Source organism: Pseudophryne corroboree, chromosome 6 (assembly GCF_028390025.1).
Source record: "Pseudophryne corroboree isolate aPseCor3 chromosome 6, aPseCor3.hap2, whole genome shotgun sequence".
Classification (NCBI taxonomy): Eukaryota; Metazoa; Chordata; class Amphibia; order Anura; family Myobatrachidae; genus Pseudophryne; species Pseudophryne corroboree.
In genome coordinates this window covers 517,139,931-517,163,823 of record NC_086449.1, presented here as the reverse complement: position 1 = coordinate 517,163,823, position 23,893 = coordinate 517,139,931, and the positions used below count along the sequence as shown (strand labels likewise).

At 41.6% G+C, this 23,893-nt stretch overlaps 1 protein-coding gene across 2 annotated transcripts in view; it reads right to left on the bottom strand.

Annotated features, from left to right (window-relative positions):
- The window catches only part of PTPRB (protein tyrosine phosphatase receptor type B), a 146,110-nt gene that overhangs the window by 67,006 nt on the left and 55,211 nt on the right, over positions 1-23,893 (bottom strand). The window contains exons 1-3 of one of the 2 annotated variants that reach the window (XM_063927469.1): positions 12,684-13,395; positions 12,165-12,435; positions 945-1,220 (exon numbers count right to left, since the gene is read on the bottom strand). In XM_063927469.1, coding sequence (XP_063783539.1) covers positions 945-1,220; positions 12,165-12,435; positions 12,684-12,737 — 601 coding nt within the window. In that variant the 5' untranslated portion in view covers positions 12,738-13,395. Of the gene's footprint in view, positions 1-944; positions 1,221-12,164; positions 12,436-12,683; positions 13,396-23,893 lie in introns of those variants that run through there. The other variant, XM_063927468.1, reaches the window with a different exon arrangement.

The window sequence follows — 23,893 nt, the reverse complement described above, 5'->3', positions numbered from 1 at the left end:
TGCCTAAAACCAAATACAATATCTCAGCTCTTACTTAATGCAAGTAAAACAAATAATAGAGGAATATTTGTCATAGCCTTCAATTCACTAAGTAGAAGTAATTAAACAAACAATAAGGGGGAAATTCAATTAGCCCCCAAAAATTGTTTGTTTGCAAAAAAAGGAAGGTTTTCAAGATTTTTTATTTAACTTTATCGCCCATTTTTTTTCAACAGAACCAATTAGACCCCCTTCTTTTGGCCCCCAAAAATTCTGCTTTTACAGAAAATAAACACATGTGCATATAGGCCCTCATTCCGAGTTGTTCGCTCGCTAGCTGCTTTTAGCAGCATTGCACACGCTAAGCCGCCGCCCTCTTGGAGTGTATCTTAGCTTAGCAGAATTGCGAACGAAAGATTTGCAAAATTGCGAATAGAAATTTCTTAGCAGTTTCTGAGTAGCTCGACACTTACTCTGCCACTGCGATCAGTTCAGTCAGTTTCGTTCCTGGTTTGACGTCACAAACACACCCAGCGTTCGCCCAGGCACTCCCCCATTTCTCCAGCCACTCCCGCGTTTTCACAGAAACTGCAGCGTTTTTTCACACACACCCATAAAACGGCCAGTTTCCGCCCAGAAACACCCACTTCCTGTCAATCACACTCCGATCACCAGAACGAAGAAAAATCCTTGTAATGCCGTGAGTAAAATACCTAACTTTTGAGTAAAATAACTAAGCGCATGCGCTCTGCGGACATTGCGCATGCGCAGTAAGCGACTAATCGCAATATAGCGAAATTCGGCAACGAGCGAACAACTCGGAATGAGGGCCATTGATTCTCTCTCTCTTGAGATAGATATATACATATACTTGAATATATAGTGCATACATATATATGTGTGTGTGTGTTTATGTTTGTAGTTACACAGTACATTGGAACAACATGGCAGATTTGGCATCTTACCTGTGGAGCCTGTAGTGGAGATTATTTCAGTGCTCTTACTACCAGAAATGGCTCTTATGGTAATAACATATTTTGTGCCAGGATGTAAGTTATTAAACATAGCTTCCTTTTTTGGGTTATTCCCAAAGACTTTAACCTCTTGGACACTTTGATTTTTGTTAAGTAATTTCAATTCATATCGATCTACCCATCCTGCAGATGGCACCCAGGAAACCTGGAAACTTGTAGGTGCAACTGTGTCTCTTCTCACTTCAAATTGTGAAGGCGGAAGAGGGTCTGGAATAGAAACAAGACATACAAAATGAGTTTTGCTCTTACAGTATGTTCCTGTTCTCTGCTTTCTTGTTAGTTAACATATCATTTTAATATGTCATTTTATTAAGTCTTTCTCTTTCTTAATGTCTTCTTGCTTTTCTTCTTTTCCTTCTTACCTGCGTCTTCTTCTTCGTCTTCTTCTTCTTCTTCTTCTCCTCATCATCATTATTTATTTGTATAGTGCCAAAAAACTCCTCAGCACCAGGCAGTTGGAGAACAAAATATTCCAAAATGCAAGTTATTCGAGTGTTTGTCTCCCCCTCTAAATTCCTTTCTACTTTAGCCAATTGCTCTGGATGTCTCCTTGGGGCTCCTATCATTTATCAGCCACCATGGACAAGGATAATTACATTTATGAGCTGCGCACAAGCCAACTACAGTATTTTTTTTCTTAGTGGACTATACCACTATTATTAGTATAATGATCTGGGTTAATTCTAATATCATGTACAAAAGACCTTGGCACTAGGGTGGTACATCGTGTACACCTACCTGACTACAATGGATTTGGTTTACCCCTAAGTTAAATGATCATTTACAAGTAACAATATATTTAAATTACAGTTATTAAGCAAATAGTCTTTAGAGTTCCTTTAATAATGATATTCAGTAACTGTTCCAGTTACAAATCATTCAAATAGAAAGGTACAATAAAGAAAATAACTGCGGAAATACAAAACAGACATCATATCATTAGAACATAATACATAATAAAAGAACCAGAAATTGTATTTATCATCATGTAGCTAGCCGATGGAGTCATAAGTGATCCGATGCTGCATCCTAGTATACAGCTCTGAATCACAAATGCATGCAGGAAGTGTCTACTTATACCAAATGGCTTTTGCTCCATTGGTTATCCTCCAACAATGGCAAAAATATCTAATATTGGCATTTAACCATTGACGGTTTGGAAGAAATTATAGTTGATGTCCAACCCTATTATACACAGTGTATGAGGTGTTTTTATTTTAATGAAGCCTATCAAGTTACTTCTAAGCAGAGGCACTGCTGGGGCACTGAATGGCCAACAATCATAAGGGATTGTTTCCTAATGAACTGACTTCTAGTACATATAGGCTAAGCTGACAAAATGGCTGCCTCTGCTTTGCTTAGATAACAGGTGCAGGTGAAGTACACTGATGTACTTATTATTTAATTATTATTACATATGACGTCAGATCTCCTACAAGCTTTCTTGCAGAGACTTTAACAATATACTGAAATTATTCTCAGCTGAACAGATGGGTCAAGATAAATATTTTCTGCTTCCTAAAACACAAATTCCGAAGTCTTAGTACTCGGAACATTCTGTCTCAGGAGTTGTACAGTTGCACACAGTGAGACATAAAATGGTTTGCGTGCCTAGAAGGTATAGTTTAAAAATTCAGACTTTATCTAATCTATCTGGCCCAGAAAACAAACACTTAGTCCCTTTAACATCCGTTAGAACAAAGAGACAATGAAGTTGGGAAGTGCCTGGGCTGAAAGGGTCCTGTCTGGAAACAAACACTTAAGCCATTTACATTGTTCCAAGAATTCTTTGCTGGCAACCAGCCATGGATGCAATATTACACAAGTTATGTATCGCCATGCAGACGTGTTATACAGTAGCCAAACTTTCATTGTATCTCAGAACTGCAGCAGCAGATGAACCATTATTAAGTCACCTGGAACCTCTGCTGCATATAAAGGTTCATGAATCATTATCTGTCTAGTGTCTTGTGTGACATGTACAGTATTACAGTCCACATGCTAACAACACGTATCTCTATAGTGGTATTGCAGGTGTAATCTTTTTTCTATCACCAGGTTTGGTGCGTTCACTGTTACGCACCTGCTGGTATACAGACCTGGTGTACAAGGATATAAAATGCAGCCGTGCAATACATGAACAATTTGGCAACTGTTTTTCTGCATGATTCAGTTCATGAAAATGGAAGTACTGTATCTATAGGATGGGCAAAAGTTGGTAGTGTGCCCATGTTCCTAGAATTACACCCACATACAAGAATGCATTTCGTGAGGCAAGATGTTTAAATTAACAACATGAATGTATTCGCGTGGGAATAATATGCAATATACAGTAGGATGTTTCAGGTTTATAGGGAAGGGGGGTGGGCACTTCTTTTCTTATAGCTATTTAACCTGCTTTTTCACACGTGCGTTGCAGGTGTCAGAGATCAGGGGTTGTCTTAAGTGAAAAATGGTCAATATTTTGTACCAACCAAGTGAACTAGATATGGGAAAGATTATTTATACGCACTGCAATTACTATGCAATGAACACATTAAATGTATGCCTTTTAAGAGAAAAGAGTAAAAGCTTTGATGAATGAAGTCGGTTGTCCTATTGTGTGAGTATGCAGGACTTTGAATAGACATCTTTCTATTTTCTCCAGTATATCCAGTATTATTGTAGTATAACCAGGGGTCCCTCAGCAATGCCCTGATAACTGTAGGTAGGCTGGTAACATGTCTGTTCTGTTTATCAGCACCACAGTACTCTTTTACAAAGTCTGCCGTTATGTTGCCAATAGTGTTTTAGAGAAAGTGTATAAACCTAGACCATTGCCAAAATGACTTCAAAGCGAAGTCAAATGATAATACCTGTATAATGTATTTTACAGAGCAATATTAAATGGTTTGCATAACCTAAATTTATTTTGCTAAATACCATAATCCAGTTTAATACTAGAAGGAGACCTAACCCCCTGAAAACATGACTGTATCCAACACTGTAAATGTACTTTTGGGTGGCAATAATGAGATAAGATAAACAAGGTAATATTGCTTAGGTGTGTCCACCTGATGCTCCAATCCCATTAAACATTACTGAGCAGGAGGTCAGAATGGAGTATCGGGGAAGCACAGTTAACTTTACCACGTAATTCACCTGCTGGGTAATTAAAATAATTACATTGGTTATGGCAAATTACTAAAACGATATTTCATGCTTGAAATGTCAACTGTTTTTGAAATAGCCTGCTTAAGAATGGAAACGCGCTGCTGTACAATTTTACTGATAGGATATTCAATGTTACCATTTGTAACCATGGGGGAAAAATCACACAACTGTTTTCATATTTGCAGATGTTGCTACGGGTTGGGTGTCAGTCTACAACAAGCAATCTTTCAAATGCCAACAGCAATGTGTTTTTTCATCTTTAAAAGATGATTTACAACAGAGATTATATTCCAAATATCAGGAGTTATTGCAGTAACTTGGAGTAACCTGCATCATATTTTCAATACGATAACATCATTTTTGAGTGGAATGCAACTATATATATATATATATATATATATATATATATATGTGTGTGTGTGTGTGTATTTTTAACTTATTATTTGTTTTTTATTTCTTGTGTAAAAGACATGAGAGATGCTATAAACCTCACCTGGCTTAAGAAAAGATAAATGTCGTGCAGTGAATTCAATGCAACATGGTCCCTACAGCTCATGATATATAGTAAGAAACTTTACCATGCTAAGTATCTTTTAGACATGGAATATTCTTCATCAGAAAGAAAATCCCTTAGAAAATTAACATTTTAGTAATGTTTTGCCAATCAATCTATATTTTCTTGCTAGTGCATTGTAAGGGGCATATTTATCAATCATGGGTATTTGGTCCTCATAATTATAATTTCTTATTGGTGCATATAACAGATATATGCGTGAGTATATATATATATATATATATATATTTATATATATATATATATACACACACACAAGAACAGAAGCACTCACCAGGATGAGTGCCTCACCTGGTGAGTGCCTATGTTCTTGTTTTCAATGAAGTTTGACCATAAAAGGTCACCTTTAAGTGTCACCGCAGTGGCTGCTATGTACTTCTTACACACTGGGACAGGACTCAGGGGGACTTTCTGTGTGTGTGTGTCTCTCTCTAGACCCGAATGCTATCATTAGATAACAGGGTACCTAGGACCTAGACACCCAGGCAGGGAGGAGAAGAAGCTGGGATTCCTGGGTTACTTACAGCTCTCTCCCCCCTTCTATCTATTCTCTGGTCAGGAAGCATCATTGGTAGCTTATGAAACTTGATACTCCTGTGTCTCTGCCTGCAATGCATACTGTCCTGCTCACATTCAGGCTGCCTGGTTCTGCTGCTGTACAAAATGGAGAGCTAGTGATGTCAATGTGCTTCAGCCGGGGTGGGGGACCTGACAGACAGGAGCCCGGGGTACAGTATGCCCTGCACCCCCATCTTAATCTGGCTATGAATGTGTAACCACTTAACTTCCATATACGGTCTCCTGACATACAACTGGACATTTGTGCTCATCAGTTCCTTCAGATCCCTCGTAGAGAAACTTTTGTGGAATATGGCGCATACTGTAGGCTACAATAGCCAATGGCATCTTAATGTTCACATTCCAGAGTTTGGTAAATTTGTAATTTTGGTAGCACCCATAGAAACCTATGGGGGCTGCTTTTATGATCTAAAGTAGGAGACTGCAGCAGAGATCTCTGATATCTGCTGATGTCCTCCATACATGCGTTCTAGTGATGCTTAATATTTGTGAGTAGTCCCTGAAAATAGAGCCGTAACTAGGGGTGTGTGGCTAGTGCCGCCGCAAAGGCCACAGGGCTCTGTTGACAGCACTGTCACTGACCCACAGCTGGGGAGGCCAATCCCAGATCATTTTTTCAATCCCAGGTATCAGGATTGAAAAATGTTCAAACCCAGGATATACAGGATTGGCTTTTTCATATGTCGCCACTCCCTCATCCCGCCCCGCACACATAACTCGCCATAGATTGTGGGTGTACGGGTGGGAAATATCATCTTCTCCCTCCCGGCGGCGGGTGACTGGGGAGTAGGGAGGAGGATGCCAGGCAGTATCTGAGCATCATGACGACGCTCAACGCTGATCCCTCAATCTAATCCCGAGAATGAATCCCGCAGGTTTTTGGGCCTAAATCCCAGGATCCCACCAATCCCGATAACGGGATTGGCCTCCTTACCCACGGCCTTTGGTTCTGGCTAGCAGGGTGTCTGTAACACTGAAGCAGTGCTGCTCGTAGTGTCCTTAGGACACTGCAGGTAGACACTGCGATGTATACAGCTGCATGGAGCATCTTCTAGACACTCCATGCACTGCAGTGCATCTGGGTGCTGGATGGCCCCGCCCCCTATATATGACATTATGATGTCATGCACAGAGGGGGCGGAACCAGCACAAGCCCTGTTGGGGCTCTGCACAAAATGTCTGTTTTTGATGTATATCCAGCAAGTTGTATTTTATAACTATGCCATCAAGTCACCAACAGCAGACTGAATAATTTGCCAACTGCAGATAAACTTAATAGATTTCAGTCACTAACATATTCAGACTGAGCGCTTCACAGCTTTGGTCAAAATTCAACACTGTAGATAACTTAATGGAATGCTAATTCAATATACGTTTTACTAATGTGTTTTCTTTGTGTCCATTTTGTCATTCTTACCTTTGAAATTAATGAGTATAAAGTATGAGTATGAGTATATACCATTCCATTTATTAATGCAATAAGGCATTGTGGCCAAACTTTTTTAATTGATTAATTATTTAGCGCATTTAAGTTATTTATATTGGGTGGTGGCTGCAGAGCCGGCCATAGGCATAGGCAAACTAGGCAATTGCCTAGGGCATTTGATATGCCTAGGGGCATCAGCAGCTTCTGCTGATTAAAATGATATGCGGCATGCCTATATTCTGTGTGTAGCATTTTATATGCAGATACAGCCACAGTTTCACACAGTATATAGGCATGCTGCATATCAGTTTAATCAGCAGAAGCTGCTTGTGCATCCTAGCCACATAGCAATGCAAATAAGATGCATTTTCATTAAAAAAAAGTGTGCCCGATGTTAGCATTGAGGCAATATTTATGAGGACACATCTGTATCCAAGCAGATGCAGAGGTCACAGTGTTAGTGACAGTGTGAGTGCTGTGTGCATGTGAGTGGGTTGGTTGTGCAGTAGTGTTCGGAATATGTGTAAGGAGCATTATGTGTCATGTAAAAATGCATTAATAATGTGCAACATATCTGTAAGGGGCACTATGTGTGTCATTATGTGTATAAGGGCATTAATAATGTGCGGCATATGTGTAACAGTGTATTACTGTATGTGTGTCATTATGTGTATAGGGGCACTAATAATGTGCAGCAAATGTGTAGGGGGCACTGTGTCATTATGTGTATAAGGGCATTAATCATGTGCGGCATATTCGTAAGGGACATTATGTGTAAAAGGGCATTAATAAAGGCTGTCATAATGTGTAAGGCGCATTATGTTTAAAAGGACATTAATAAGGTGTCTCATATGTGTAAGGGGCATTACTGTGTGGAATGTGTGTAAATGCATTACTAATGTGTGGCATTATGTGTATAAGGTGCTCTACTATGTGGCGTTGCGTATAGAAAGGGCACTACTGTGTCGTCTAATGTGAATAAAGAGCACTAGGGTGTGGTGTAATGTGAATAAGGAGCAATTCAGTGTGATGTAATGTGAATAAGGGGCTCTACTGTAAGTAGTACCGTTTATAAAGGTAAAGTGATACTACTGTGGGATGTAATATGAATTATGGACATTATCGCATGATCATATGTGAATAAAGTTGCAGTACTGTGTGGCGTAATTGGAATTGGGGTTATTGTGTGGCCATGCCCCTTGCCAGCAAAAACACACCCCTTTTTGGGCTGTGCGCCAAATGTGCGAACTGTTCTTATTTAAAATATAGGAGGTACAAGGTCAGAGGCGGAACCAGCAGTGGTGCTAGGGGGCACCAGCCAAAATCTTGCCTAGGGCATCATATTGGTCAGGGCCTGCTCTGGGTGGCTGTTTCACCATACTAACTCTGCCCACTCAAAAATATTTCAAAACCAGACAGTTAGCCTTAAGTACAGTATGATCAAAACACTATACAACTGATGCTCTGTCATTCAATGCTTAGAAAATTAATATACTCCACCTGTACATATAAATACATAGAATCGTTTCTATGAGCCTTGCAAGACTAACTCCAACAGGTGATTTTAGTAGTAGAAATGTGAATAATATTTTTCTATAACTACACTTGTCTTGAGCTCAATTTTCACAGGTTCACCTGTGGTCACGCACAAAGATCCTAAAAACCAGCTGCATAGTAGTATATAAGAAATATTCTTGATAATAGTCATAAAATACAGGTGAGAAATAGTTTAATAGTAAGCCTTTGTGAAGATGGTTTCATTTGTCTTTGTGTTTATTTATATCTGGGAGTGCTATTCAATGAATTAATTATTGAACACGTATATAAAATGTATTATTGACTTATAAATAAAGATTGTAATTCACAGACACATTAGTTCACTGCAGCGTCATATAATTAATATAGCTAGTGTATACAGGTACTTAGTCAGAAATAGTGTCTCTGTAAGCAGTTAGAATGTGGAATAACCATTAACCCATCCACAGCGCACACTTTAACAAACTCAAATCTTTTAAGTGTTACTTTAGATCAGATTTTATTTTTAATTTTATAGAGTTTATCAGTTATATACACTAATGTGCGGTTTTATAGAAGTGGAGATGTTGCCTATAGCAACCAATTAAAATCTAGTTATTATCTTCTAGATCAGGCATTCCCAACCTTGGGCCTCAATGCACACTAACAGCAAGTTTTAGTGATATCCAGGCTTCGGCACAGATGGTTAAAATAAAATAACTGAGGTACTAATTAAGACACCTGTGCTTGACAAAGGTCCTAATAAGGACCGAAACGTCGGCATGAAAATGTGTATGATGTCCCAATAAAACCCTGTTGGCTACAGTATCCGTCTGGTGAGTGCACTCTATACAGGAACTTTATATATTCAAGGAACAAGGAATGCTTCTTTTGATCCAATGAAATATTGAGTGACACCCCAGCAATTATTATTCTGAATTGTGAGTGCAGACAACTTCAATTTTTCTGTGCTCAAGCATGGATATCACTAAAACCTGGACTGTTAAGCTGGATACACACTGTAAGATTATCTGCCAATCTTTCTGGTTGGAACAAAAATCTGAGCAGACAATAATGGTCATTCAGACGGGATGTAGTCAGGATGCTTGTGGTCGGGATGCCAGCGGTTGGGATGCTAATCGTCAAAATCTCAGCTCCGGAATCCCGACACATGGGCAAACTGCCGATACCGGAACTATGACATCAGCCTAAATGCAAATGCCAGAATCCCGACACCCGGCATCCCGATTGTAAGCATGCCGCCCACTGTACTGTTAGCCCATGGGGGGGTAGGTTAGGGTTAGGCACCCCTGGAGGATGGTTTGGTTTAGGCTGGGGGCAAGTGAGGGTTAGGGTTAGGCTGTGTGTGTGTGGGGAGGGGGGGGGTTAAATTGTAGCACCCCTGGGAAGGGATAGGGTTAGGCTGTGAGTAGTGGAGGTAGGATTAGATACCACCTGGGAGAGTTAGGGTTAGGCTGTGGGGAAGGGAGGTAGGATTAGGTACCACCTGGGAGAGTTAGGGTTAGGCTGTGGGGAAGGGAGGGTTAGGGTTAGGCTGCGGGCAGTGGGGTTAAATTTAAGCACCCCCAGGGATGGTTAGGGTTAGGCTGCGAGGAGGGGGGTTAGGTTTCAGAATCCCCAGGGGGGTAAGGTGGTGGGAAAGGAAGGGTAAGGTTTAGGCTGTGGGGAACGGGGGTTAGGTTTAGGCACCACTAGGAAGAGTTATGGTTAGGCTGCGCTGGGTGGGGGTGGGGAGGGGGGGTAGGCTGCAGGAAGGGAGGGTTAGGGGGGTATTGGGGGGTAAGTATACTTACATGCCCCCTGTCGGGATTCTCTCCATTGGGATGCTGTGGTCGGTCTTCTGACCGCTGGCATCCAGTTCACTGGTAACGTGTATTACACCCATTCAGACAAATTGGTTAAATCCGTTTGATTTAACCAATTTATCTGAACAACAATTTTTGTCTATTTTCCAGAGTTTGGGAGCAAATGGTTGATTGTCATTTGCACCCAGACATTACTAGATTTTCGTTCCAACCAGCCAGATTGGACAGATAATCTTATCCAGCTTTAGTGTGCCTTGAGGGCTGAGGTTTAGAATGCCTATTCTAGAAGGTGCTAGATAAATGACAAGACTCTGATCGTTTGGTATGGACAACATCTCCACTTCTATAAACCTGCGCTTTAGTAAATATACCCCTACTGTATGTGTCTGTGTATAACTCTGAGATGACTTGTCAATGAAGAACACTTTATCCATGCAACCCAACATGACTCATTCCAGTAGACAAAGTGCTCTGTTTCTGGAATTGTCCTCTTAATGTGTGATTGTCATCACCTGTGTTGAAAAGCCTTTCTTATCAATTAACTAGTTCAACATAGGTGATAGCAATTATAAATTAAGAGGGAAGTACAGGAATAGAGCATTTTGTCGCTCCTGGAATGGGTCATGTTTGGAGGTATGCTTTATTTATTATAGCATACCTCTCAACATACATGACCTATTCCAGGAGGGACAAAATGCTCTATTCCTGGACTTCCTTCTTAATTTAAGATTGCCCTCACCTGTGTTGAAACACCTTTGTTATCAATTAACCTGCTCAAAACAGGTGATAGTAATCCTAAAGATGAAAGTCCAGGAACAGAGCATATTGTCCCTCCTGGAATGGGTCATGTATGTTGGGAGGTATGCTATAGTGAATTGAGTATTAGAAGCTGGATCACTGATGTAGCATTTGATTTTACATAAAAGTTCTGCACTGGCGATATTAATGTTTCTATTACTATATTCTGTATAACCTTTGATCGCTTCTCTTAAGACTGACCAAATGCATCATGCACATGCTGACACCACTTTGATGTGGGTCCTGTTAAATGAGATACCTGTATCATTAACTTTCAAGGTTGCTGCTTACACTACAAATGAGTTTTACTTCCTGACAGCTATACAAGGCACATTGTTGAATCTTTGTGAATCATTTTCTATATGGGAAATGTCTCACACTTTTTATATCTGCCATACATAGTAATAAAAAACATTGATGTTGGCTTTGACTAATTGGTATAACTTCGACCCATTACGCTTAGTATAGTCTTATGCTTACATTGGATGTCCTGCCTTTCCCAAGCATGATTATATCTTCTTTTTACCAACTGTACCTACTGGAAGAATACTCCATACAGCTAAACTTATTAAATAATATTTGTTATCATTCAGTCTGACCGCACTATCATCTAGTTTCAAAGTGTTTTTCTTTGTTCTTGATAATATCTGACTTCAGAAAACACTCTCCTTTTAAACCTTGCTGGAAACTTGAATGCGCTTATATATTTTATGCATGTCCCCATACCCTCTTCTGGGGTGGTATTCATGTCACCGCCGGTCAGCTTACCGACAGTCACATGACCTCCTCCAACAGCCCGACAGCTCACTATCCCGATGGTCGGCATTCCTGACCAACAGGGACTCTTTCCACTCGTGGGTGTCCACGACACCCATAGAGTGGGAATCGAATCCGTGGCGACCGCAGGTCGCCACCGAGCCCGCAGCGTGGCGAGCGCAGCGAGCCCGCAAGGGGCTTGCTGCACTCGCCCCTCCCCGCCGGGATCCCGGCGTCGGTATGCTGCCGGGATCCCGGCGTCGGTAAGCTGACCGGCGGTCTCCTGACCGCCGGTCAGCAGTACTACACCCCCTTTTATGAGGGTAATAATGACAGTATTTCATGTAGGTATGGTCTCCAGAACTGAACACAACAGTCAGGTCTAACTAAAGTTTGGTTTTTAAAGCTTAAATCTCACACATATCTGTGATACATCCATGAAATCCCAGTTTTGCAAGTTTTGAAATCCCAGTTTGGAGACACAATCAGCCATGCACATGTCATGCACCTGTCACACTTCATACCTGTTTGCAAAGTGAGATTCTTTGTCTCTCCATCCTGCTGAGCTACAATGCTTATATCATACAGTGTCCCTGCCTCAAGGCCAGTCTGTGTGCAATCATATGAATCATTTGTCTTCTGTATGGGGTTACACGTGGTCTCCCAAAAATTGCTTGCCTTGCTTGTCAAGCTGAAGTTACAGGCATTGCCAGGGCTACTCCACTTTAGATAGACAGCTTGCGAGGAGACATTGCTCTCTGTTATGTTGATGGTGCATTTTACTGGCTCCACATCCTGAAAAAAAGTACACAAAGCACATTGGGACTCAATGATACAACTGCACTAATATTCACATTCAAAACACACATGGTGGCAAACTGAAGGCTAAATGAAAACATGAAACATCACACATAACAGAACACATAGAAAGATGTTCACTTTTAAAGGTATAGATTTAACATCCTTCCTTTAGGAGAGCCTTGAATGAGATGACACCTTAAGATGACATTTGATAGGCACTTTGACATATGATGTGTACTCACCTGAATGAGGCTTAGCACAATCCACAATGACAGTCCAAGCTCATATCTCAGCATTGCGAGAAACCTGATATAAAATAATCCTTTTGGTATAATAAATTACATTGCAACCCCCTAATAAACAGTGATCCAGGTATCCAAACACAGTCACAAAGTTTCAAGCAATTCCAGAAAAGAGGAAATCTAAATGTATTCCCAAGTCATTGACCGTAGAATTATTCTCAAAGTTTGGGGATGTTCCAGCAGATGGAAGCAAGTTAACAAGTAAATCCTTGTAATTTTTTTCTGAAAGGCGGTGCAGTAAGACATAGGGGTACCAAAAAGATTTGATTAGAGGTAAGATTTAGGAAAAACTTGGAGAAGGCGACGTCTTGCAAATTCCACATCGCCATTCTGACCCAGTCTAAACCTGTTCCGTCCTTTCCATCCACTTCCTCAATCAAGAGTCAATTTCCTCGACTAATTTTAAAGCAACAATAATGAGCTGAAAGCCTGGCAGAATCCAGCACCTCCCCTCGTTGTGAGGTTGCAGAATGATCCAGACTGTCGTTTTGGCAGTACCTCTAAGATACCAACCCAGCTACCTTCCTCTGGCTGCTGACCCTTCATTAACCTTCCCTCCTGGTGCCTGCATACATCTGAAGAAAAGTCGGAGCTGATCATGCCCTCTGCTATACCTGTCCTGTGGATACTGCTGTACCATGCCAGCACTTTCACTTGCTGATCATTTTTGCTTCAAATCTTGTTTCTTTCTCCCTCTAACTTTCCTTTTCCCCACCCCTGCCTTCCTTCCTCCTATCTCCTAGTTTCTCTCACTGCCTTGTTTCCCGAGCTATTTTTGGACCTTTTTGTTTTCTTTTAATAAAATGTTTGGCCATTAAAATTTCACACAAGCAGCCTCACCCTAAAGGTCTTATTATTCTTTCACCAGATTATTTAGAATTTTTGGACATGAAAAGTGAGCTTAGCTGTATGTCTTTCCAGATGTGTCAGGCTATGCTCTTGATTTGGATTCAGCATTTGGACAAGTGCACATACATGTGTAACTATTTCTCTATGCAATATATTTGCTGTTTAACCTCTCAGTTGTACTAGTCAGCTGGCAGGCATATTATTAGACAGATTGTTCACCAATTACTCAAATAAATGTTATAAATTAATCTAACTAAATATTTAACACTCTAATAATAACAACAACAGAATTTTGCCACAATATTTAATAGATATACAATCACTTCCTATTGTTTCATAATGAAAGTACTCATTATGCAAAATCCACTGTGGTCAGTATTGGACTGGGGCATGAAGGGCCCACCCGGTAATGCAGTGATAGGGGCCCAGGTCTAGGGGTGTGGCCAGTCTCCAGAGGGGGTGTGGCCAGCTGCCACAGAGCTTTGTCTAACCATTAGAGAGTGCATGGTCTGGGCACCTTGATAAATATATATATATATATATATATATGTAGAAGAAAAACTAACAGCGCCAATTCACGGTAGCCAGTCAGTACTAGTAGTCAGACCAAATTGCTTGGGTAGATAGATAGAAAATAAATAAATAGATTACCTCCCTACAGGACACTCCCTTAGATATATTCGGGCGTCTGCTACACCTTAAGAAAAAAGCATTGGTAAAGTGCTTTGTAAATAATGTGAAAAAAGCAGTGGATAAGGTGTTTCTGAGCGACCAATGGTGTCATATAAATTTTAGGAGGCTATGTTAAAAAGTCATATACAATTTAATCACATTCAATTCACACCAGTAAAAATAAATCTCAAAGCCACATGTAAAAAACTAATAAAACTAATAAAATGTCTCTGGAGCCAAATAAAAATACAAATACAAATACACAGAATAACACTATGAGTTGATATAAAACAAGAGGACCAAACTACTAATGTTATAAACTTTAAATATAAAATATAAAATCAAGGTAAATGTATATCTTAACTTGAGAGGATGGGTTATGCCTGATAGCACCCAACGCGTTTCGTCCTATCTGGACTTCATCCACCCCTTGATGAAGTCCAGATAGGACGAAATGCGTTGTGTGCTACCAGGCATAACCCATCCTCTCAAGTTAAGATATACATTTACCTTGATTTTTTACACTAATTTTATAACATTAGTAGCTTGGTCCTCTTGTTTTATATCAACTCATAGTGTTATTCTGTGTATTTGTATTTGGCTCCAGAGACATTTTGTCAGTTTTATTAGTTTTTTTACATGTGGCTTTGAGATTTATTTTTACTGGTATGAATTGTATGTGATTAAATTGTATATAACTTTTTAACATAGCCTCCTAAAATTTATATGACACTATTGGTCACTCAGAAACACCTTATCCACTGCTTTTTTCACACACACACACACACACACACACACACACACACACACACACACACACACACATTAAACACTGCTAGTGCATGCATGAAAATGTACCAGATTAATAATGGAAATGCACTTTAGAAAATACACCATAGTCCAAAGAGGAGGTGGAACTCCTCTGGGCCCACTGGGGGTTTTACCTGTACCACTCTGAGCCACTCCAACCCTGACTGTGGCCACACAACTAAACACACTCAGTGGCAGTTGCCAGTTACTGCAATGTTGTACATATGACAATCCAAATTATACCACCTGAAGTGTACGTGGCATCATACTGGAATTATATACAATAATAACTAACATCACTTTCTGACAAAACCAAATACTAATATTGGTGGTGTGTTTATTCCCACATTTTCTTTAATGACTATGTATGAAACCCAGCAACCATAATACTTTTGCAAGATGAAAACAAACAAGCAAATATCTCTGAAGAAAGAACAATTTTCCAACGTTGATATCACCCACTTATAATGCTACCTTTGTTGATAACCTGGTATATTATCTGTTCAAACCGGCATTAACTTGTGTATATTTCACTCTTTATAATATAATACCAGACCCAGTTATATAATGAAAACGTTACACACGTAAGGGCCACCAACCCACCAGCATCTACCCTCCCCCATACAAACACATTCTACCGGTGCAGGATTTTTATTGGATAAAATAATAAAAATGACACTATAGGCTTCATTCTACTATTTAAACACTTTATCACATATTTTCTTATGCGTGTGTTTATCTTACAGCCTGATTTCTACTTTATGGGCTCAATTTAAAAACAATCCATTACCCCTTCAGCAATCATTTCTAAAAGGGGTTATGACTTCAACCCAATATATAGCAAACAGCAGTATTAAGAAACCCGTATGCCATAAGCAGTATGGTCACCATTTTCTGGCAACGAGTCCCTGTCATGTTAAAGCACAATGAGCATGTGCAGACAATCATTGGGGGTCATTCCGAGTTGATCGCTAGCCGCCGATGTTCGCGATCATGTAGCGATCATTTAAAAAAAATGGCAAAACTACGCATGCATATGGGGCGCAATACACACGCGCGGCATACGGGTACAATACGTGTTAGTTAATATCTCTTCTCCAGCAGCCTACCAGGCTTCCAACAACATACTATATGTAGGAAATGATGCCACAGAACAGAAAGACACCACTGGACCTCACCAGATAGGTAAATCATGTTAAATACTTCTGGCACATTAGTAAATATCATTACAAAATGCACTGAAACTTAAAAAAAAAAAAAAAAGCTGCTAGCAGCAAATAGTATGGAAAATGGAGTCTTTAGATAGAATTTACTATGTACACTAAAATAAACAGTAACTAGAATATTAAGGCAATATGTTGTTTGTTTTATTTATACATAAGACAGCTGTAAGTGAATCAACGCAATATGTTTTCTCCCCCATGAGATACATGATCAGTCATACAGCAGACACATAATTACACCACTTTACAGTTAATGTGCAATGTTAGTGACAATTCCCAATGAAAGTTGAATTTGAAAATTATTTCCCGAAAATAAAACTAGTAGTATTTTTTTATTTTAGAAAAAGTGTAAGTATAATTATACAAAAATATATACATCATTTGCAAGACGAGTCACTGACATCTAGCAAATGACTATAGTTTAGTGTTAGTAGTACTTTAGCTTTGGTAAGTCTTTTATTGAATTCATTGCTAAAGCTACAAATGCATCAATAAGTACAACAGTAACACAATGAAAAACAAAGTGTATTATGTTGTTTTATCAAATTTAACATTTAAAATAATTAGTCTGTATTAATATGGTAAAATGGGTGTGGGGATCAGGAATATTAAACATGTTTAAAAAATCTTGATTTCCTGTTCCTGACCAAAAATTGGGCAGCACAGATGGTGTAATGGTTAGCATTACTGCCTCACAGCACTGATTCCTACCATGGCCCTAACTGTGTGGAGTTTATATATTCTCCCCGTACTTGGGTGGGTTTCACCGGGGTACTCCGGTTTTCTCCCATAATCCAAAAATATCCTGGTAGGTTAATTGGCTCCCAACAAACTTAACCCTAGCGTGAATGTGTGTGTGTGTGTGTGTGTGTGTGTGTGTGTGTGTGTGTGTGTGTGTGTGTGTGTGTGTGTGTACATGTGATAGGGAATATAGACTGTAACTCCACTGGGGCAGGGACTGATGTGAATGGCCAAATATTTTCTGTGGGCAATTCAGAGATGTACACAGCCGTGTATCTGTACGCAGTGGCCGCATCCATCTGGTCTGTGCACGCGTACTGTCAATAGTGTGTGTGTACAACACTTCACTATGTGGCTGCATCCAGGAAGGCTGCAAGCGCATAGTGATTGACAGCAATGGGCGTTTGGGGGGGTGGCATTTCGGCATTGCAGGGGCATGGCGGGCAAAACGGGGGCATGTCGGGTGGCGGACAGGGGTCAAACTTAAATTGATGCATCCACAATTAAATTGCAGACGCATCACGGGGTGGCGCCACAGACATGCTGGGCGGCCTTGCCCTGTGCGCAGATCTTGCTGCGAGAAAACAGATCTGCGTCCATCTCTAAATAACCCCCAATGTTATAAATAACTGATAATAATAATAATAATAATAATAATAATAATGGCAAATCAGTGATTTTTTAAATAAAACATTTCACCGATTCCCCGACATTTCCCTGATGTTTAGGGACCTTAAGTTTAGAGGTATTCCATTAATGAATTAACTTTTTGTGAAGGGAACTACAAGAGTAGCACTATTTTCTAGCTACAAAACCTAGGGATATTTGATTGGCAGCAGTTTGATTTTTCATAGCCATTACCTGAACTCCAATGTTTAAGTGATTTGTCAAATAGTAAAAGTACAGTGAAAACACAATATAATAACTTCATGGTCTCTTGATTTCACATAACCAACTTGCTAAGGAACTCCAAGATTGGTCTAGTAATAGACCTGATACTGGAGGTAAAATCAGGGCCGGCTCCAGGCATGTTCGACTAGAGCGGCCGCGCGGGGCGCCACTCTTACAGGGCGCCGCACGCTGCGGCCGCCATTTTCCTGCCTGGAGCCAGCCTCTGTGTGTCCGACTCCGACTCCCGGCCGCTTGTGTGCGCGCTATGCAGCGCGCTGTGCGGCGCCGGCGTCTGACGTTGGACGCCGGCGCCGCGCAGCGTGCATAGCGCGCACACAGTTTTGTTCCTCCGTCCGCGGCCCGCCCACAGCAGTATTCCCGGCTCCCAGCAGCACCGCAGTGTCAGTGACAGACAGGTAAGTTAAAATCTGTCTGGCACTGTGTGGGGCCGTTTATTTTTCTGGCACTGTGGGGGCATTATTTTTCTGGCACTGTGGGGGCATATCTGCACTGTGGGGGCATTATTTTTCTGGCACTGTGGGGGCATTGTTTTTCTGGCACTGTGGGGGCATATCTGCACTGTGGGGGCATTATTTTTCTGGCACTGTGGGGGCATTGTTTTTCTGGCACTGTGGGGGCATATCTGCACTGTGGGGGCATTATTTTTCTGGCACGGGGGCATATCTGCACTGTGGGGGCATTATTTTTCTGGCACTGTGGGGGCATATCTGCACTGTGGGGGCATTATGTTTCTGGCACTGTGGGGGCATTATTTTTCTGGCACTGTGGGGGCATATCTGCACTGTGGGGGCATTATTTTTCTGGCACTGTGGGGGCATTATTTTTCTGGCACTGTGGGGGCATATCTGCACTGTGGGCATTATTTTTCTGGCACTGTGGGGGCATATCTGCACTGTGGGGGCATTATTTTTCTGGCACTGTGGGGGCATATCTGCACTGTGGGGGCATTATTTTTCTGGCACTGTGGGGGCATATCTGCACTGTGGGGGCATTATTTTTCTGGCACTGTGGGGGCATATCTGCACTGTGGGGGCATTAATTTTCTGGCACTGTGGGGGCATATCTGCACTGTGGGGGCATTTATGTTTCTGGCACTGGGGGCATTTATGTATCTGGCACTGTGGGGGCATATCTGCACTGTGGGGGCTTTTATGTTTTGTGGCACGGCGGGCATTTATTTATCTGGCACTGTGGGGGCATTTATGTTTTGTGGCACTGGGGGCATTTATGTATCTGGCAGTTATGTATCTGGCACTGTGGGGTCATTGATGCATCTGGCACTGTGGGGGCACTTATGTATCTGGCATTGTGTGGTCATTTATGTATCTGGCATTGTGGGGGCATTTATGTATCTGGCACTGGGGGCATATCTGCACTGTGTGGCCATTTATGTATCTGGCACTGCTGGGGGGCATGTCACGTGTAGCTGGCACTGCTGGGGGGTATGTCACGTGTAGCTGGCATTGCTGGGGGGCATGTCACGTGTAGCTGGCACTGCTGGGGGGCATATCATGTAGTGTATCTACTAGGCATCTGTGGCTAGGCAATGTGTCTATCGTGCGCTGCCTGGCGCAAAGTGTCTATCGTGCGCTGCCTGGCGCAAAGTGTCTATCGTGCTCTGCCTGGCGCAAAGTGTCTATCGTGCTCTGCCTGGCGCAAAGTGTCTAACGTGCTCTGCCTGGCGCAAAGTGTGTAGGAGGTTCTACCTGGTGCAATGTGTATTAGCTGCACTACTATGTGGTGTAATGCGAATTGCCACTACTCTGTGGTCATGCACCTTCCCCACGAAGCAACGGCCCTAAATTTTTGCTGCGCGCCTTCGGCGCGCACTGTCCCTGCTTCAGCATGTGGGTGGAGGAGCACCAAGTATTACAGTATGTACATCATTTTGCCCTCCTTACTTAAAAATGTGCCCTCCTTGTGATCAGCACCCTGCCCTAAAACGTGAACACTATCATGTGTAGCTGGCACTGCTGGGGGTCTATTGTGTGTAGCTGGCACTGTTGAGGGGCATGTCATGTGTAGCTGGCACTGCTGCGGGGCATGTCATGTGTAGCTGGCACTACACTGGAGACATTGTGTGTAAGGAACACTACTGTGGCTGTTCTGCATAAGGCTGCTAATTGTGTGCATAGAGGGGGTGTGAAAAAATATATTTATTTATAGTTTAATAATATGAAGTTACGAGGCCACACCCACTTTCCCAGGAGGCCACGCCCACTTTTCACGAAGCGCGCGCGCCTTCGGCGCGCGCATAGGGGTTAGGGGGCGCTTTTACATTTTCTCGCACAGGGTGCTAGTAGGCCTGGAGCCGGCCCTGGGAGGTATGGCATGACAAAATGCTGCTAGAGCATCTATATGCTTTGGAATCAAAGAAACACCAACACATGTTCCTTTGGCACTTGGTACCTTCTAATCTACTGTACACATTATTTTCCCCCAATCCAGTGACAAGTGCTGGACGGACTTTGGTCATATCTGATGACTCTGTTCAAAAGTTATGGCATTCTGGGCTGCAGTACACCAGCTCATTGCCTCACTTGCTTTGAGAAACATTTGACATAAATCGAAATACGTCAGAGTCAGAGGTGAAATTTTTAATGCAATATCCGTATTGGCGACATCAGATGGTGAGCGGTTATAGTGAGATCCTTAATATTGGCGACATCAGATGGAGAGTGGTTATAGTGGGATCCCTAATATTGGCGACATCAGATGGTGAGTGGTTATAGTGGGATCCCTAATATTGGTGACATCAGATGGTGAGTGGTTATAGTGGGATCCCTAATATTGGCGACATCAGATGGAGATTGGTTATAGTGGGATCCCTAATATTGGCGACATCAGATGGTGAGTGGTTATAGTGGGATCCGTAATAGTGTATTGGTGAAATCAGATGGAGAGCAGTTATAAAGGGATCCTTAATGTTGGCGACATCAGATGGAGAGTGGTTATAGTGAGATCCTTAATATTGGCGACATCAGATGGAGAGCGGTTATAGTGGGATCCTTAATACTGTATTGGCAACATCACATGGAGAGTAGTTATAGGGGGATTCTCAATATTTTGGCGACATCAGATGGTGAGCGGTAATAGTAGGTTCCTTAATTTTTGCGACATCAGATGGTGAGCGGTTATAGAGGGATCCTTAATATTGGCGACATCAGATGGTGAGCGGTTATGGTGGGATCCTTAATATTGGCGACATTAGATGGTGAGTGGTTATAGTGGGATCCTTAATATTGGCGACATCAGATGGTGAGTGGTTATAGTGGGATCCTTAATATTGGCGACATCAGATGGTGAGTGGTTATAGTGGGATCCTTAATATTGGTGACATCAGGTGGTGAGCGGTTATAGTGGGATCCTTAATATTGGCACCATGAGATGGTGAGCGGTTATAGTAGTATCCTTAATATTGGCGACATCAGGTGGTGAGCGGTTATAGTGGGATCCTTAATATTGGCGACATCAGATGGTGAGCGGTTACAGTGGGATCCTTAATATTGGTGACATCAGATGGTGAGTGGTTATGGTGGGATCCTTAATATTGGCGACATCAGATGGTGAGTGGTTATGGTGGGATCCTTAATATTGGCGACATCAGATGGTGAGTGGTTATAGTAGGATCCTTAATATTGGCGCCATGAGATGGTGAGCGGTTATAGTAGTATCCTTAATATTGGCGACATCAGATGGTGAGTGGTTATAGTAGGATCCTTAATATTGGCGCCATGAGATGGTGAGCAGTTATAGTGGGATCCTTAATATTGGCGACATCAGATGGTAAGCGGTTATAGTGGGATCCTTAATATTGGTGACATCAGATGGTGAGCGGTTATAGTGGGATCCTTAATATTGGTGACATCAGATGGTGAGCGGTAAGAGTGGGATCCTTAATGTGTTTTTAAACTTATAGTGACTCCTGAATGCTAGTTGCCTTCTCTGTTTGGTACACTGCTGCATATTATGACATGCAATTGTTTTATGTAAGTTTTCTTGTATTCTGTTAGTTTAATGGATTGATTAGATATTACTACCCTATGATAAACTTTCTCTCTTGATTTCTATACTCTGAGTAAGAAAACTGGATTTTATCAAGCTCAGAGAAAAGTTTAAGAGAAATAAATTGTGTTTCAATACATTTAAAGACCCTAGTACCGTAAGGGCAATATGCAGAAGGGTTCTTAATTGGAGATTCAGGTTAAGGCAGAACTGCTGCCGTTTTTACTAATGGTTATACACCGTGCTTTCCAGAGCCAATTCTAGCATGCGTCATTGACGCAGAGATAGCTTACTAGAATACATTCTTTTTTTGTATTGGTATTCTTAGTTTGGGTGCTGATGACTTTATAAAAATGACCGTGGGGCCCGACATTCATCTTTAAGGCATGTTAAGCGTTGAGTGTAATACATTATCATGACTTTACATCACTTCTGACATTCTTAGAAACATGTCTATTTAACATACAGTACTGTACTGTACAGTAAAGCGCTATAGTGTATTTTAATGGAGACCTCACGCATGCGCAATGGTGATTCTTGCACTATAGTATTTTATTGGACACCTCACACATGCGCAATGGTGATTTTTAAAAGCATCATCTGATAGATGATCGCTGGTATTACACTCACCGGTAACGCCAAATGCTACGCCATATGCCATGCTAAGCTCTATGTGCCACCCTGCGACAGTGCGCCACCTTGCGACCAAGCACACTGTGACTCTGTGATCGGGACAAAAGCCATAGATGTATAGATGAACGAGGCTCCATCTGTATATTTACTAAAAGTCGATTTGGGTCAATGTTGATTGATTTTTTAAAAATTTTCTTTTGGTCAATGTTTGATTGTTTTTTTTATCGATTTTGTGTTTCAGGGTCTAAATCACACATTTACTAACAGATGATTTTTGACATTGGGGGTCATTCCGAGTTGTTCGCTCGTTGCCGATTTTCGCAACGGAGCGATTAAGGCAAAAATGCGCATGCGTATGGTACGCAGCGCGCATGCGCTAAGTATTTTAGCAAAAACTTAGTCGATTTACTCATGTCCGAACGAAGAATTTTCATCGTTGAAGTGATCGGAGTGTGATTGACAGGAAGTGGGTGTTTCTGGGCGGAAACTGACCGTTTTCTGTGAGTGTGCGGAAAAACGCAGGCGTGCCAGGATAAAACGCGGGAGTGACTGGAGAAACGGGGGAGTGGCTGGCCGAACGCAGGGCGTGTTTGTGACGTCAAACCAGGAACGAAACGGGCTGAGCTGATCGCAGTGTAGGAGTAAGTCTCGAGCTACTCAGAAACTGCTAAGAATTATTTATTCGCAATTCTGCTAATCTTTCGTTCGCTATTCTGCTGAGCTAAGATACACTCCCAGAGGGCGGCGGCCTAGCGTGTGCCATGCGCTAGCGAGCGAACAACTCGGAATGAGGGCCCTTGTGTCAGAATTTTTTTTTTAAAATCATCTTTTAGTAAATGTGGGATTTAGACCCTGAAATATAAAATCAACCAAAAATCTGCCAAAAATCGAAGCAGATCGATTTTGAGTAAATATACCCCTAAATACCACATTACTGGAAAACATTAACGTAGCATATTGTATATTGTATGCAGATACAGCTGCAGTTGCACATAGCAATGTGATTAAGATGCATTTTCGGCAAAGAAACACACCCGGCATTAGCAGAGTTGTACGGTAACTACCGGCTCACGCCAGACATCTCCCGATGCATGGCGTACTGAGGCTAGACGTATAAGCACACATTGTTTCTTTTGTTTACTTGCACTAACAAGGTACATCATTATGTTTACTTAGAATATCTCTAGACACAGGAGTCTACAACCGTGGTTAGGCTGGGTACACACTAATGCAAACCTACAACAGTGGTTAGTCTACAGCATTAATGAGTCTACAACAGTGGTTAGGCTGGGTACACACTAATGC